Source organism: Alnus glutinosa, chromosome 3, assembly GCF_958979055.1.
Source record: "Alnus glutinosa chromosome 3, dhAlnGlut1.1, whole genome shotgun sequence".
Classification (NCBI taxonomy): Eukaryota; Viridiplantae; Streptophyta; class Magnoliopsida; order Fagales; family Betulaceae; genus Alnus; species Alnus glutinosa.
The window spans coordinates 27,007,196-27,021,491 of record NC_084888.1 but is presented as its reverse complement, the minus strand read 5'-3'; the positions used below and the strand labels follow the sequence as shown (position 1 = coordinate 27,021,491).

At 34.9% G+C, this 14,296-nt stretch overlaps 1 protein-coding gene across 2 annotated transcripts; it reads left to right on the top strand.

Moving 5' to 3' along the window:
• Window positions 1-1,880: 1,880 nt before the first annotated feature.
• Window positions 1,881-3,201, top strand: LOC133864867 (pseudo histidine-containing phosphotransfer protein 6-like). 2 transcript variants are annotated; one of them, XM_062301297.1, is made up of 5 exons: window positions 1,881-2,107; window positions 2,210-2,340; window positions 2,435-2,578; window positions 2,759-2,831; window positions 2,915-3,201. In XM_062301297.1, the coding sequence occupies exons 1-5, from the start codon at window positions 2,039-2,041 to the stop codon at window positions 2,924-2,926; spliced, it is 429 nt and encodes a 142-aa protein (XP_062157281.1). In that variant the 5' UTR covers window positions 1,881-2,038; the 3' UTR covers window positions 2,927-3,201. The 2 variants fall into 2 exon arrangements, with proteins under 2 accessions (XP_062157281.1, XP_062157280.1); XM_062301296.1 differs by having other exon boundaries at window positions 1,885-2,107; window positions 2,936-3,201.
• Window positions 3,202-14,296: the final 11,095 nt, after the last annotated feature.

Sequence of the window (14,296 nt, the reverse complement as noted above, 5' to 3'; positions counted from 1 at the left end):
TCCGTCCCATTCTCACCGTGGCGCGTGAAATCACTCTTCAAATTCTTTACCACCTAAAAAGTTCGGCATTTACTATGTATTAACAAAAATACAATTAAAATATTTTTAAAAATATGAAAATAATTTTCACATTTATATCATATATGAAAATATGGTAAAAAATATGAATTCTTTACCGCTCTTCAATTCTTTACCACCTAATGACTTCGTATGCATAAATCACTTCACTTTCCACGTGTGCAACTTTTTATTTATCATTTTGAGGTATTAATATATAAGAGATCGATTTACAAGAGATGAAACCTATATGATAAATCTTACTCGCATAAATTTTATTTAGGCCTCGTTTGGTTTGCGGAATGTCTATTCCATTAAGAAAAGGAATAATTATTCATGAGAATAGATGAAGGTGGAATGGAATAACTATTCCTATTCTTTTGTTTGGTTGTAACGGTGGAATAGAACATTGCATATGTATTCTTTTGTTTGGTACAATGCAATACATTGGTGAATGGAATCATATTATAATCAAATTTTCTAAAATACCCTTATAATACAAATATAATTTATATTCTTGAGGACATTTTTTTTTTCTTTATTTAAGAAACATAAACAATCATACTATGACCCTTTTTGTTTTTGTTTTTTTTTTTTTTTTTCATATACAATTACGCTACAAAATGATTTATAAAGAAAAAAAAAAAAAAAAAAAAACACACACATAATCATCATAAAAAAATAGATCATCTGCAAAGCCCTTTTTTTTTATTCTTTTTTATTTGTTTTCCAGCAACAAACATTCATTCTTTGCTTACAAAGTAAAATGATTTATAAGAGAAAAAAAAAAAAAAAAAAAAAAAAAACATAATCATCATAAAAAAATAAATCATCTACAAACATTTTTTATTTTATTATTTTTTATTTGTTTTTCAGTAACAAACATTCGTTCTTTGCTTACAAAGTTTTTCTCAAACCTCCGCAAGGCAATTGGAGTCCCCCCGATATTAAGAGGTACTCGTTTTGCTACGTCTAAGTGCATTCTGTAGGCTAAATCATAGGAGGAGAAAAAAAAAAAAAAAAAAAAGAAGAAGAAGAAGAAGAAGAAGAAGAAGAAGAAGAAAGACTACCCCACAACAAATTAAGTTGGGTTGAGAAACAGAGAGAGGGGGATGAGAATATAATTGCAGAGATGGAAAAAGATATTGATGGTGCACTTAAGTGATGAATTTTTGAAATCAGAATTAAATTCTTATTTTGTTTGCGAATTTTGAAATTTGACTTTTTATAAAAAATTGAATAAAATATAATTTGTTTATAAAAAGTTGAATAAAATATAATTTGTTTTTTAAAAAGTTGAATAAAATATGATTTATTTCTGAAAAAAAGTAGAATCAGAATTATATTTTATTGTCAAAATTTCGTATCAAAACACACCATGAGTTGAGAAACAGACAGAGAGAGTGGGATAAGAGACTTGGGTGTTGAGAAGGTTGGGGTTTTTGGGCAAAAGACGAATTTAATTTATTCCCATAGGAAAGGAATAGGCATTCCACTCCTTTTTGAGTGGAATACCTATCCCTCTTCGTAAGGGAATAGCTATTCCGTGGGAATAACTATTCCCTTAAATAATATATAATCAAACAAAAGAATAACTATTCCTTTCCATGGGTCTAATCCGCAAACCAAACGAGGCCTTAATGTATTTTATGTTGTGCACAAGGATTTATTTCATTACCGTGAGTCCCACGCAAGTGAAGGACACTTGTAGTACAATGCCACCTAAGAAGGGCCAAAACTTTAGTGGCTGCAGCAAGTCCTTTACACTGTTGCAAGAGTGGGGTCCCTTCCCTAGCTTGCCCGCTGGTCGCCTTTAAATACTTGTTATGACCACCTTGTAATATGTATTCCCGCTCTTCATCTACACAAAACCCTAAACCCCGAAACCAGTGAAGCCAAAAAAATCCAAGTATAGCTGCTTCTGTTTTTTGCTGTTTTTGGGTTCAACAACTGAATTGACAAGACGGGTCTTCCTGTGTGGATGCTTGGGTTGGGCGTGGATCGGTTGCGGGCCGACATGAATCGTTTACTGGCCTTACTCTTCCACCAGGTGATCATTAATTAATTAACTTCCATTTCTGCTAGCGATTTGTTTTTGTCAGTTTTTTTTTTCTAGTTAGATGGTTGGTTTGATTTTGGTGTTCTTGTTCAGGGAGTATTGGATGAGCAGTTCTTGCAGCTTCAGCAGCTACAGGATGAGAGCTCCCCGAACTTTGTCTCCGAGGTTGTTAACATCTACTTCCATGAGTCGGAAAAGCTCTTAAAACACCTTAGAGGATTCTTGTGAGTCTCTTTTTCTCTGTGTATTGGTAGCTAGCTAGAGGTAGTAACAAGCTAGTATTTGAATTTCTAACGTCAACTTTTGCGACGGGAACAGGATGGAGAGGGAGTTTTCGGACTACAAGAAAATGGGAATCCATTTGAATCAGTTTATGGGAAGCAGCTCCAGCATCGGCGCCAAGAGAGTCAGAAACGTTTGCGTCGCTTTTCGCGCCGCTTCTGAACAGAACAACCGTGCCGGGTGGGTGCGCTATTTCCTCCTCTGTACTCGTGCTTCCATCACTTTTTTGACTATTTACTCACACAGAGAGAACAACAAATAAAAATATATAATAGTCTCTCTTTTTTTTAAAAAAACTTTGTTACTTGCTCCGAGCAACAAATGAATATATTATATGGCATCTGGGATTTTGGTTTTCAGGTGTTTGAGAGCTTTGGAGCTGCTAGAACATGAGTATTGCTACCTGAAAAACAAATTGCACGAACTGTTCCAAGTATAGAGCTCAAACCTTTTTAATTCTTTTTTTTTTCTTTTTCTTCTGGCATCGAATCTGATTCATTAAATAGTAAAATCTAGTGGGTTGGCTGATATATACAGATACAACAGCAGAGAGTTTTGGCAGCCGGAGTTATATACCCGATGCACAACTAATAACTGGTGGGCATTTGAGTGGCGCCCTGCTGTTCGAGGTTCTTCGCTAAAAACCAAGCTATGATCCCCCAAAAGAGAGATGGGTAATGGTACTTTGATGAGTTTTGATGCGGACTGTCACCTCCGTCAGCTAGCTGCGTCTCTTGACTCTTGAATGTAGAGTTGTTTGTTTTGAATAATAATGCCTGGCTGTGAGTTTGAATGCGAATGAATTCCAACTGTCAAAACTCTGCTCCATCAATTAATTACCGCCTCTTCTAACTTCTAACAGAGCTGTCATTTTCCTACCGCACATTAAAACCAGCATCAAAATCAGCTACGAACTTTCACTCTCCCTCTCTGTTACTCTGACCGATCAATCAATCATTCTCGTCCAGCCAAAACTGCTCAAAATAACGAGGGTTTTTTTTTGTATTATAAAAATCAACTGAAATAGTTTTGTAAACGCTTTTTGCTTTTTTCTATTAATAAACATTTAAAATCTTCAAAAAAGTTTTGGCAAATGCTATTCAGCATTCTCAACTTTATCATTTTTTTTGTTTGTTTGTTATTTTCTTTTAGTTTAAGGTGGACAAACATGTTGAAGTTTTTTGTTAATGAGTTTTTTTTTTTTTTTTTAAAAAAAAACTTCTAAAAAAACGTTTTCAAACGTAACTGGGGAGTCATGAGGTTTCCTTTAAGAGATCCTGGTCATATATCTGTTACATAACTTAACATGAGCGGCAGTTTGAATGATTATCCATCCATCTGACATAGATAAATGTTACCGGAGGCCCTCTCCTTGCATCCCAAGCTACTCCTCGTGAAAGAGTAATAAAATTTAAGCATTTGTTTTTTAAGAAGTTTAAAATGTTGATTTTGTTAATATTATAAGACTGTTATATAATTTAAAATGATGTGATAATAAAAATTAATTATTAATTATTTTTTTAAAGCTCTTGTGAATTTAAAAATTGGTTTTCAATCATTGATTTTAGTTATATAGCAGTTTATTAAATAGTAAACAATAATGTCTAGTATATTGTTATACAATTATCATACAACTAGAATAACGTGTTGATAATCAATAAAAACTTGTAAAAAAATTAAAAATTAATTTTTATAACCATGCATACCATCTAAATTATATATGACAATCATATAAAAACAATTTGCTAAATACACCATTTCTCAGCTAACAAAAGCATTTGTACAATTCCAAACGATCAATTACCCAATAATTGCAGTATATATGCACTTTTGACTTCTTTTCAACTAACCCAACAAACAGCTGATTAAGTGGTCTTCACCTGATCGTACGTCCTAATTTCGTGCTGGCAAAGGAAATCTATTATAGGAAGCAACCGAAGGTACCATTAGAGACCACCCCATAACCCTAATTAATGTTGGGTTTATTCCCAATTTTGGTATTAAATCACCAATATTGCCTTCTTTTGATAAATTTTTTTAGAAAAAAAAAAATGTTCCAATATGAGATAAACATAAAAATAATTTTAAATATTTTGTATTTAAAATTATTATTAATAATCTTTACGTTTTGGTTAAAAAGTAAAGAGCATTTCAAAAAAGCGTTGTTGAACAAAGCCGGTATAATTGAATTTTGAACGCTTAAGAAAAGGACTGCAAGTTGCTTGCTTTGAATGAATCCTATCTAACCGTTGAATCTAACTCACAGTTTGTGTTGAATCTCAATCAAAGCTTCGATCGGTCCATTCTTTTAATGGGAGTATCATAATCAACGTCCCTAGCCTCTATATATATGTAGGTGGTGTTCCATGATAGCATTCTTGAGGACCAGTCATGGGGTATTTAAAGAGCTTTAGACATTTCCTTAGCTTAAAAATTTTTTTAAAAAAAAAAAAAAAATTGAAACAAATTAATTATGCTTTAAAGGAGTACTTTGATCGATGATCTACTCCCATGCACCTAGAATTTTTGTAGGGATAACATTTTATTTAGATTTATGTTGAGCTTTCAAAAGCTGAAAGGGGCAGAGTACTAGCAGTCAGAAATCCATTACGAATTAAAATAGTTATGTTATGGGTGAAAATTAAATGAGCGAATTACCGACTGGAATCACCGGTGGGTAACATATCTAAGCTGTACACAAATGGTTTTGCCTTAGAAGGGACGATCCTCTAATCTGGGTGAAATTTACAAGAACTGGGTGTATATATATATATATAACAAAATAAATGATAATAGAAAAAGTAAAAGAACAAAAGGGGGGGAAAAAAAGGAAATAAATTCATATATGGTGTAAAAAAAAAAAAAAGCACAAAACTGTTTTTCATTTGAATATTAAGATGATTGATTTGGCAATTTTGGTTAAACTCGGTGGAATGAAATTAAAACTAAATAGTTGGAGCACTAGCATCAGTCCTCCAACCATTTTTCTTATATTTAAAGAATAAAATTACTTTTTGTTTCCTTATTAAAAAACACCCCACAATAGATTCTCTTAATTTTTCTTATATCAATTAAATATTCTTTTTTACTCTTATTTTATTATTTTTTTCTCATTCTTACTTTTATTTTTTTATCCGTTTCTTTTCTTCTCTCACTCATCTTCTCTCCCTTGCTCTCGTCTTCTCTGGCTAATACTAGATTGTCCTGCTTTTGCAACACATAGCAGACTTAGCAGTGACTTAGAAAAAAAAGGAAAAGGATGCCGTGGGTTGGGGCCTCTTCAGAATTAGCTCTAGGCTTTTTCTTTGCGTTCTAAAATAAATTATAATTTGGGCATTTGGATGGGAGAGTTAGGATTTTATCTGAGAGGGTTGGGAGCTAAATGATTGGATTTGTTGTCCTAAAATTTAGGAGCGGCAGAGTAAAGAGATGTATGTTGTTTTGTTGTCAATTAACTGATTATGCTATAAATCTTGGGGTCTACGCTTGTTGAGAAGCGTTTTGCGAGAGAGAGAGAGAGAGAGAGAGAGAGAGAGAGAGAGAGAGAGAGAGAGAGGGAGGGGGAAGGCGGAAGGATGATATTGGCGAGTCCCCGGCCTTGCAACAAAAGGCTAGTAGTGGCGAAGAAGCGAGCACGCGGCGGCGGCGTGGATGGGAGTTGGCATGGCGAAGAAGCAAGAAAGCGGGGTGGTCGGACTCGAAGAGGGAAGAGAAGGAGAAGAGGAGGAGCAGAGAGAGGAAAGAGGAGAGAGGAGAGACTTTTTTTTAATTATTAAAATAAGGATTGGGTGTCTACAGTGACTCCATATATATAGGGAGTTACTGCAGATTCCCAATGGAGTTATCTAAATATAGGGCATTTGCTGTAGAAGGTATTTTGGTATTTTTCATGATTTTTTTCCTAAATATAGGGAAGGGAACTAATATAAGGAGACTGCTACACTAGCAGCAGCTTCCTAACCATTTTCCCTATATTTAGGGAACAAAACCACTTTTTGTTTCTCTAAAAAAAAACACCACACAATAGATTCTCTTAATTTTCCTTATATCAATTAAATATTATTTTTTCTCTTTCCTACTTTTTTTTTTATTTTTTTTATCACTTTCTTTTCTTCTCCCACTCGTCTTCTCTCTCTAGACTCTCTTGCTCTCGTCTTCTCCGGCTAATCCTGGATGAAAACCAAATGAAAATCAACAAATCTGGTTCCACTTGCAGAAGAATGCCAACAAATTCCCCAAACCCACAAACAGAGCAGAAGCAAAACAAAAACCAGCCCAGTCCTCACAATTATTAAATCCAGTACCACCCACCGGTCGATCAACCGAAGACCCACCGGAAATCACCCTCTACTTCGCCGAAAATCGCCTCACCTGGGTTCACTGGTGGCGACCCATCGACGATCGGCTCCTTTGGGTTCGCAAGAGATGACGTGGAGAGAGATCAAGGCGAGAATGAGGTAACCCAGAGAGAGATCGATGGAGACAAAGAGAGAATGGGATTTCTGTGTGAAAAAATAGAATTAGTGTGAGGAGGTGAGGCGACGATGCTTGAACCAGTGAGGAGGGGAGATGCTTGAACGAAGAAGAAGAGGAGGAGGAGATAGGGATTGCGATATGCGTGTATTGAGAGACGTGAGAGGAGAGAGAACGAATTTTTAGGATTATAATAATCCATTGGGTAGCTACAGAGCTACCCAATATATAGGGAATCACTGTATCTTCCCAAGGCCCTAATGTATATTTAGAGCATCTGCTGTAGGAGCTATTTTGTGGTTTTTTCTGAAATTTTCCCTATATATAGGGAAGTGAACCATTATAGAGTAACTGCTACTAGTGCTCTTATAATAGATTATGAAAATTTCGTTTCCCAATGACCGAGTTGCCTCGATTTTTTACTTTTGCCCTCAACTTATGCTTTATTATTCTATTACATACAACAATTCACCCTAGAAAAATTGTTCAAGTAGCACTCTTGTATATGTATAGTATTACAATTAAAACTATGAGATGTCTTATTTCTTGTTTGTACACACTTTTTTATACATACTTTGTACATAAACTCACATTTGGTATGAGGTTCATGCATATAAGATAGGTCCTACACCAAATATGAGTGTGTGGAAATACATTTACCTAAAACTATAGGAAACATTTTAAAAGAGAGGTATTGACACCGGACAGAAATGGAGATGGAAACAACTACACAAACTCACACTCAAAATGAAATGTAGAAGTTCACCACCTAAGAGATAACACTAAAGGGATATAGAATATTATCACCCAAAAGATTACAACAAAATATACAAAACTTTAGAAACTCATCACTCTAAGGATCACACTAAAGAGATACAGAGATACAAGAAGCACTCTTCTCTTACAAGCCAAAGGTTGTGTTTGACGCACCAACATTTAATACAACATATAGGAGATGATGGCAGAGCTAATACTAACCGACCCTACCGAATCGTCAAGCATAACACAAGGAATGATACTCTAGAGACATGAAGATGCGTACGCCCAGGTGCTTGGCAATAAGCCAGGGTACGCATGCATAATTCGGCAGGTTGGGTCAAATACTTGTCCTATGCGGCGGTCCATATGCTCATACCATACACCCTCACAATCACAATCACAGAATCAAGGGCACGCCATCTTCTCGTAAGAAATAGTTGTTTCTGAGATCGAGAAAGCACGACACAAGGCACAAATTGATGCGGTGTTGGTGGCACAGTCTCATATTATGTCCCATTTTAGCCAAATGGAGTCATTGTGGTACCGGTCATTATCCGTCTCTAATGATAACGCAACGCCAAACAAAAATTCCATACATCAAATCAATGTCATATCGTCTGTTGATAGCGGATTAGGTAATAATTAATGGCTTTTTTTTTTTCTTGGTATGATTACGTTTGTTTAAATTCACGCATTGCTCAATGCTTAGAACTTGATATGAGTCAATCGTATTGTTTATTAATAATGTTTGTTTTATTACTCGTAGCTGCAGCGAAAAATGTTGTGCAGTTACCCGGTCATGAAAATCTTGCTAACAACTGATATTGGGTAACATTTAGGGTTATTTTGTTCCCTTATTGTAATCTGTATATATGTGTGTGTGTGTGTGTGAGAGAGAGAGATTGTTGATCATCGACAAAAAGGCAAATTTTTGTTATTGTGTTAACCAGGGATACATGGAAATGTAATAGATTGTAGAAACTTTTGTTTTGATTTTTTAATAGCTATGATTGTTGATTATCGATAAAAATACAGGCTTGTTGTGATTGTGTTGATCATAGATTGATGGAAATGTAATAGAATGTATTGCAGAATGGATATGTAAAAATGCATGGTTTTTAATAGATGGATTGTAGCAATTTTTTTCAAAAAAAAAAAATTACCTTAATTAGTGGCGTGTCAGAAAGAAACGCCACTATATATATAGTGGTGTGTCAACCAATGACACGCTACTAACTCAGAATTACTGACTCCCTGATTACTGATCGTCCAAAAAGGCCACTATTGTTTAGTGACCTTTCATGACCTTTGATTAGTGGCCTTTCAGACATCTTGAAAGGCCACTAAAACTCGGTCACAAATCTTATGTATTTTTGTAGTGTCAATTTAGGCCTTTACATTCTGTTGAGCCTGTGGACTTAATTGGGCTGAAGCATGGGCCTTTGTTAAATCATCCTTCTTAGGTATACCCATGTCAGCTGACCTACATCATTCTCACCTGGTTGGAGAGAATTCGTCCACGAATTCAGATGATTCTTGCCCCAATCCTTTGGATGCCCAATCAATTCATTCTATCCCTTTCTCTTCAAAAGTAAAACAATGTAACATTCCACAAGAAATAATTTTTCACTGAGCACCACAAGACTGCGATGATCAATTTGAAAACTTTTCTTTCTAAATTTAAAGAACTTTTGCTTCACACAATTGTCATACATCTTTTCTCGTTTATGAGCCATTAATATCTTCCAAAAAGGATCAATGATCTCTTCATTTTTAAATATAAAATTCTTCTCCGCATAAAAATCATCAAAAGCATGAACATCAAGAGAATTTGATAAAATACTTTCTACCCCAAGGAAATCAACTTCATTAACATCTAAATCAAAGACTTCACTTTTAGGGTTTTCATCAAGTACATGATGTGTAAAACTCTCATGAACAAAATTTTCAATATCATCTGAGGGATTTACCTTTTCCAACGGGTCCTCTTTCTCACGATAAATATTGTAGATTAGTGCAGAGACCCAATCTACTATAGATTTATTTCTTGATCATATGATAAAGAATCTCCCACAAGATCTTCATTATTTATATCGATGTCGATATCATAGGTTGGTAGAGAATCCCAATCGATGAATACTTGTGAAGGATCTTCCACATCTTCATATTCAACATCATCATGAATATCTCCATGTTCAAAGGTTTCATAACGTTCTAAATGTTCTGGGAGCTGTTGTATTTGTCTCCTCAAGTCGTCCATTTCGATATCTTGCAAGTCTTTTTCTAGAGCTGCCGGGAGTTGGTTAGCCTGAGCACGACGACCACGAACAGCCATAGAAATCAAGACTTTGAGCAACATTTACTCTGATACCAACTTGATACCGGACATAAATGGAGATGGAAACAACTACACAAACTCACACTTACAAATATTGCATATATGGACCCCTTAATTTGCATTTACTAAACATTTAGCTTTGTTATTTTCTAATGTTTTTTTGTTAGTTTTGGTATTTTAGTATTTTGCAGGTCATTGAGAGAAAACCATAGCTTTAAGGTGAAAGAAAGCACACTTTAAGAAGACCTAGATGATGTGGTTATGTTCAACCAAATCAATGAGATAACTAAATCAGAATTTCTCTAATTGGAGTCAAAATCGGATTAGAATTCAGATTCTGAATATGTCATAGTATTTTGACCATAACTTTCACCTCAAATATTCGATTGAGGTGAATCAAGCTCCGTTGAAAAGCTAACTCAATTTTATACAAATCATTGTGAAATATTATTTTCGTAATTCGGACGTCTGCTATGCCAAAAGTGTCCCACAATAAAAGGCCACAAATTTGGACGAATTTAGAGTCATTTTCCTTCTTGGATTGAGTTTTGAGTCTCTTACTCAAATTAGAAGACTAACTTCTGATTTTTCTAGAAATTCTAGGGCTTCTAGGATTTGTTTTCTCCCTATAAATAGACATCTAAGCCTCAAGAAAAATTGGGAGAAGCTAGAGACCAAATATATTCTTTTCTTTTTACTTTAGTTTTTCTTTAGGGTAGGTTTTTATTTTCAATAATCATGAATAGCTAGATTTTCAACTAAAGTTGAGGATGAAGCCTCACCATTGAAGAACAACAATATTTTCATATAAGTTTATACTATCCGATTTTATTAGGTTTAATTTTTCCAATGTTTTACTTCTTTTCAATTTGTGGAATGATTCTTGGATATCTTTTGTGATTCAAGGATACATTTGATGATTTAAAATAATTTCACATAATTGATTGCTTGGGTTTTTATTTATCAAAACGTTGAATATTCATTGTGTTTCGTTCTACAGATACATTCGGTGATTTGGCTTAAACCGGATATCTTTTGTGATTTGTGCAAAGAACGGATTCATTGAATGATTTAATGATTTTTTTTTTAAGCATAGTAGAACATACATAAGATTTGTATGGTGAGAACTTCGTATGTGTATTGATGAACATGAGAATATGTTGCTATGATTTGGTGGGTGTGGATTCCAAAACCTTAATATATTTTCTTTTGTTTTATTTTACTTTATTTAGTTTATGTTTTTTTTATTATTATTATTTATCAAAAATCAAAATCTATTAATTTTTGGAACTAGGTTAGGATTTGATTAATTTAGTCATAAATTTGTTTTCAAGAACACAATTCCCTGTGAGATCGACCTCGCACTTGTAAAACTCTTTATTGCAAACGATTCGTGCACTTGCGAGTACATTTAAAATTCACATCAATTACAACAAGGGATACAGAACTTTAGAAACTTACCACTCTAAGGATCACACCAAATAGATACAGAGATACAAGGAGAACTCTCTTCTTACAAGCCAAAGGTTGGTGTTTAACACAAAACTCTAATATACCCTACACTTGCACACACAAGTATTATATAAGCTTAGAATAACCCTCCAAGCATAGGATAAGTATGTAAGGTAGTTAAACAAGCAATAATGAAAGAAAACAATGATCAATTAGTGCAGTAGACAATGGGACAAACAACCACCTTAATGCATATTCCCGAGAAGCCTTACCACTCTACTTAAAATGGTCATAACTTTCAGTGTGCAACTCCATATGGACTGATATCTTTTTCGTTGGAAAGATAAGATTCTGAACTTCAAATTAGACCTACGAATGTCTTTGAAATGATGGATAATTGGACAGCCACAAGGGTTTTTAGAATTCTTTAGATTGCATCAGGATTTCTTTAATTTAGACTTTTACATTCTGTTGAGCCTGTAGCCTTAATTGGGCTAAAGCATAGGCCTTTGTTAAATCATCATTTTTGGGTATACCCATATCAGCGGGCCCACATCAGCTACTTTGGAATACCTCGTTACATTAGGTTATCACCAACATACTATGAAAAAAGGGTTCATTAGTGTTGTTTTTTTAGTGTCCTTTTAAAAATAAGACACTAACATCTTTATTTTGCGACATTTTTCTTAAAAAGTTGTAAAATTAACGTCATTTAGCTGGGCCCACAATGCATGAACCTTGCGAGACATCAAAAGGGTCAAAATGGTGCGTCATTGGAGGGGTTGGCGGCACCACCTCCAATGCTAATAAACATAAGAGAGTAAAGAAAGATGTCTAAGAGTATGTGAGAGTGTACCTATGACTGGCCTCCTACTGACCTTATTTAGGTTGGGTGTCGTTTCGGCACTATGTTTGAGTTAGGCAAATGCTGTTAACTGGCTCCAAATTTTAGCCTTCAATTATGCTAGGGTTCTGGTTCTTCTTGGTGATCTCCCTTTTCCCTTTTTGAAATGCTTTTTGCTTTTTAACGAAAAAGTAAAGATTATCAATAATTTTAAACACAAAATATTTAAAATTATTTTTATCTTTATCTCATATTGGAACAATTTTATTTTTTTTAATTTTATTTTTTTATCAAAAGAACCCAATATTGGTGATTTAATACCAAAATTGGGAATAAACCCGACATTAATTAGCGTTATGTGGTGGTCTCTACTCTACTGGTACCTTCAATTACTTCCTATTAATAGATTTCCTTTGCCGGCACGAAATTAGGACGATCAGGTGGAGACCACTTAACATGCATATATGGTAGGCTACCATATATGTGGGGTTTTTTTTTTTTTTTTTTTATTCATCCCAAAAAAAAACGAAGAAAAAAAGTCAAAACTGTATACTGCTGTTAAATACTTTTGTTAGTTGAAAAATACTACTTTATAAATTGTTATTATACGACTCATATAATTTGAATAATGTTACAGTAAAAATTAATATTTAATTCTTTACAAGTCTTTATTGAGTTTACTAAATAGTATTATTCGCTATTTTTAAAAAGAGTTAAATACTATTTAGTAGACTACTATATAATTAGAATAATTTAACAATAAAAATTAATTTTTAAATTGACAAGAGCTTTAAAAAAAATTAATAATTAATTTTCATTATCACGTCATTTTAATTATGGGGTAATTACCTTTTTCCCAATGAACTACCAACTTTTGCAGATACCCCCCACGAACTACCAACTTGACCAAAATAGAGCATTCAACTACCACAGTTACATATTTTGCCCCCTTCTGTCAGTCAGAATGGTTAAAATAGACGGTCAACGGATCATGTGCGGGTCACGTGCCATTTTAATGATTTTTCTTCCACTTTTGCCCTCAGTCCCTCAGTCCTATCCCTCTCTTGTTTCTTCATCTCTTCAACTACGGGTAGTGATTGGGGGGAGGCCATTGACAGGCTCCCACTACCAAAAAAAAGGGAATTACAGACGGTTTTTTTATAGACGGTTTTAAAAACCGTCTATAAAAAAACATTTCTGGACATTTTTTGGGTAAACCGTCGGGAAAAATAATATACAGACGGTTTAATAAAACCGTCCTTAAAAATACGGACGGTTTAATTCAAACCGTCCGAAATTATCGAATTATAGACGGTTTAAAAAACCGTCTGTAAAAAATATATTGACGGTTTTAAAAAAACCGTCTGGACTTAGAAATTCCGGACGGTTATTTTTAAACCGTCTATAAATAGTATAGATGGTTTTAAAAAATCGTATGGAATTTTCTAATTCCGGACGGTTTTTTTAGAACCGTCGATAATATTCTTAGACGGTTATAAAATAACCGTCCGGAATTTCTAATTCCGGACGGTTTTAAAAAACCGTCTCAACCCTAGATCTAAATAGGGAAAAAACGCAGAGTCTTATCCTCCCCCGTCTCTCATCTGCACGTACACTACCCGGCCAGAAAGTTCATCCCCCTCCCTCTCAGAGTCTCTCACACCCCCGGTCGCCCAGCACTCTCTCCCTTCTCCGGCGCTCTCGCCCTCTGCCGGCGTTCTCTGCCTCCGCCGGCTCTCTCTGCCTCCGCCGGCTCTCTCTGCCTCCGCCAGCTCTCTCTGCCTCCGCCGGCTCTCTCTGCCTCCACCAGCTCATCCGGCCTCTCCCTCTGGAAGTCATCTTCTCCGGCGACGCCCCCAAACATCTCAGCTATCCCGGGAGCCAAACATTGCCTCCGTTTTCCCGACGCCCGATTTAAAGGTTGGTTTTTTTTTTTCCCTTCTCCTTCTTTACTTTTCAACTAAAATTGATGTAATTTTCCTTTGATTTTTGTTGAATCGATTGGGTCCTCTTTGGTTCAAACCGATTGGGT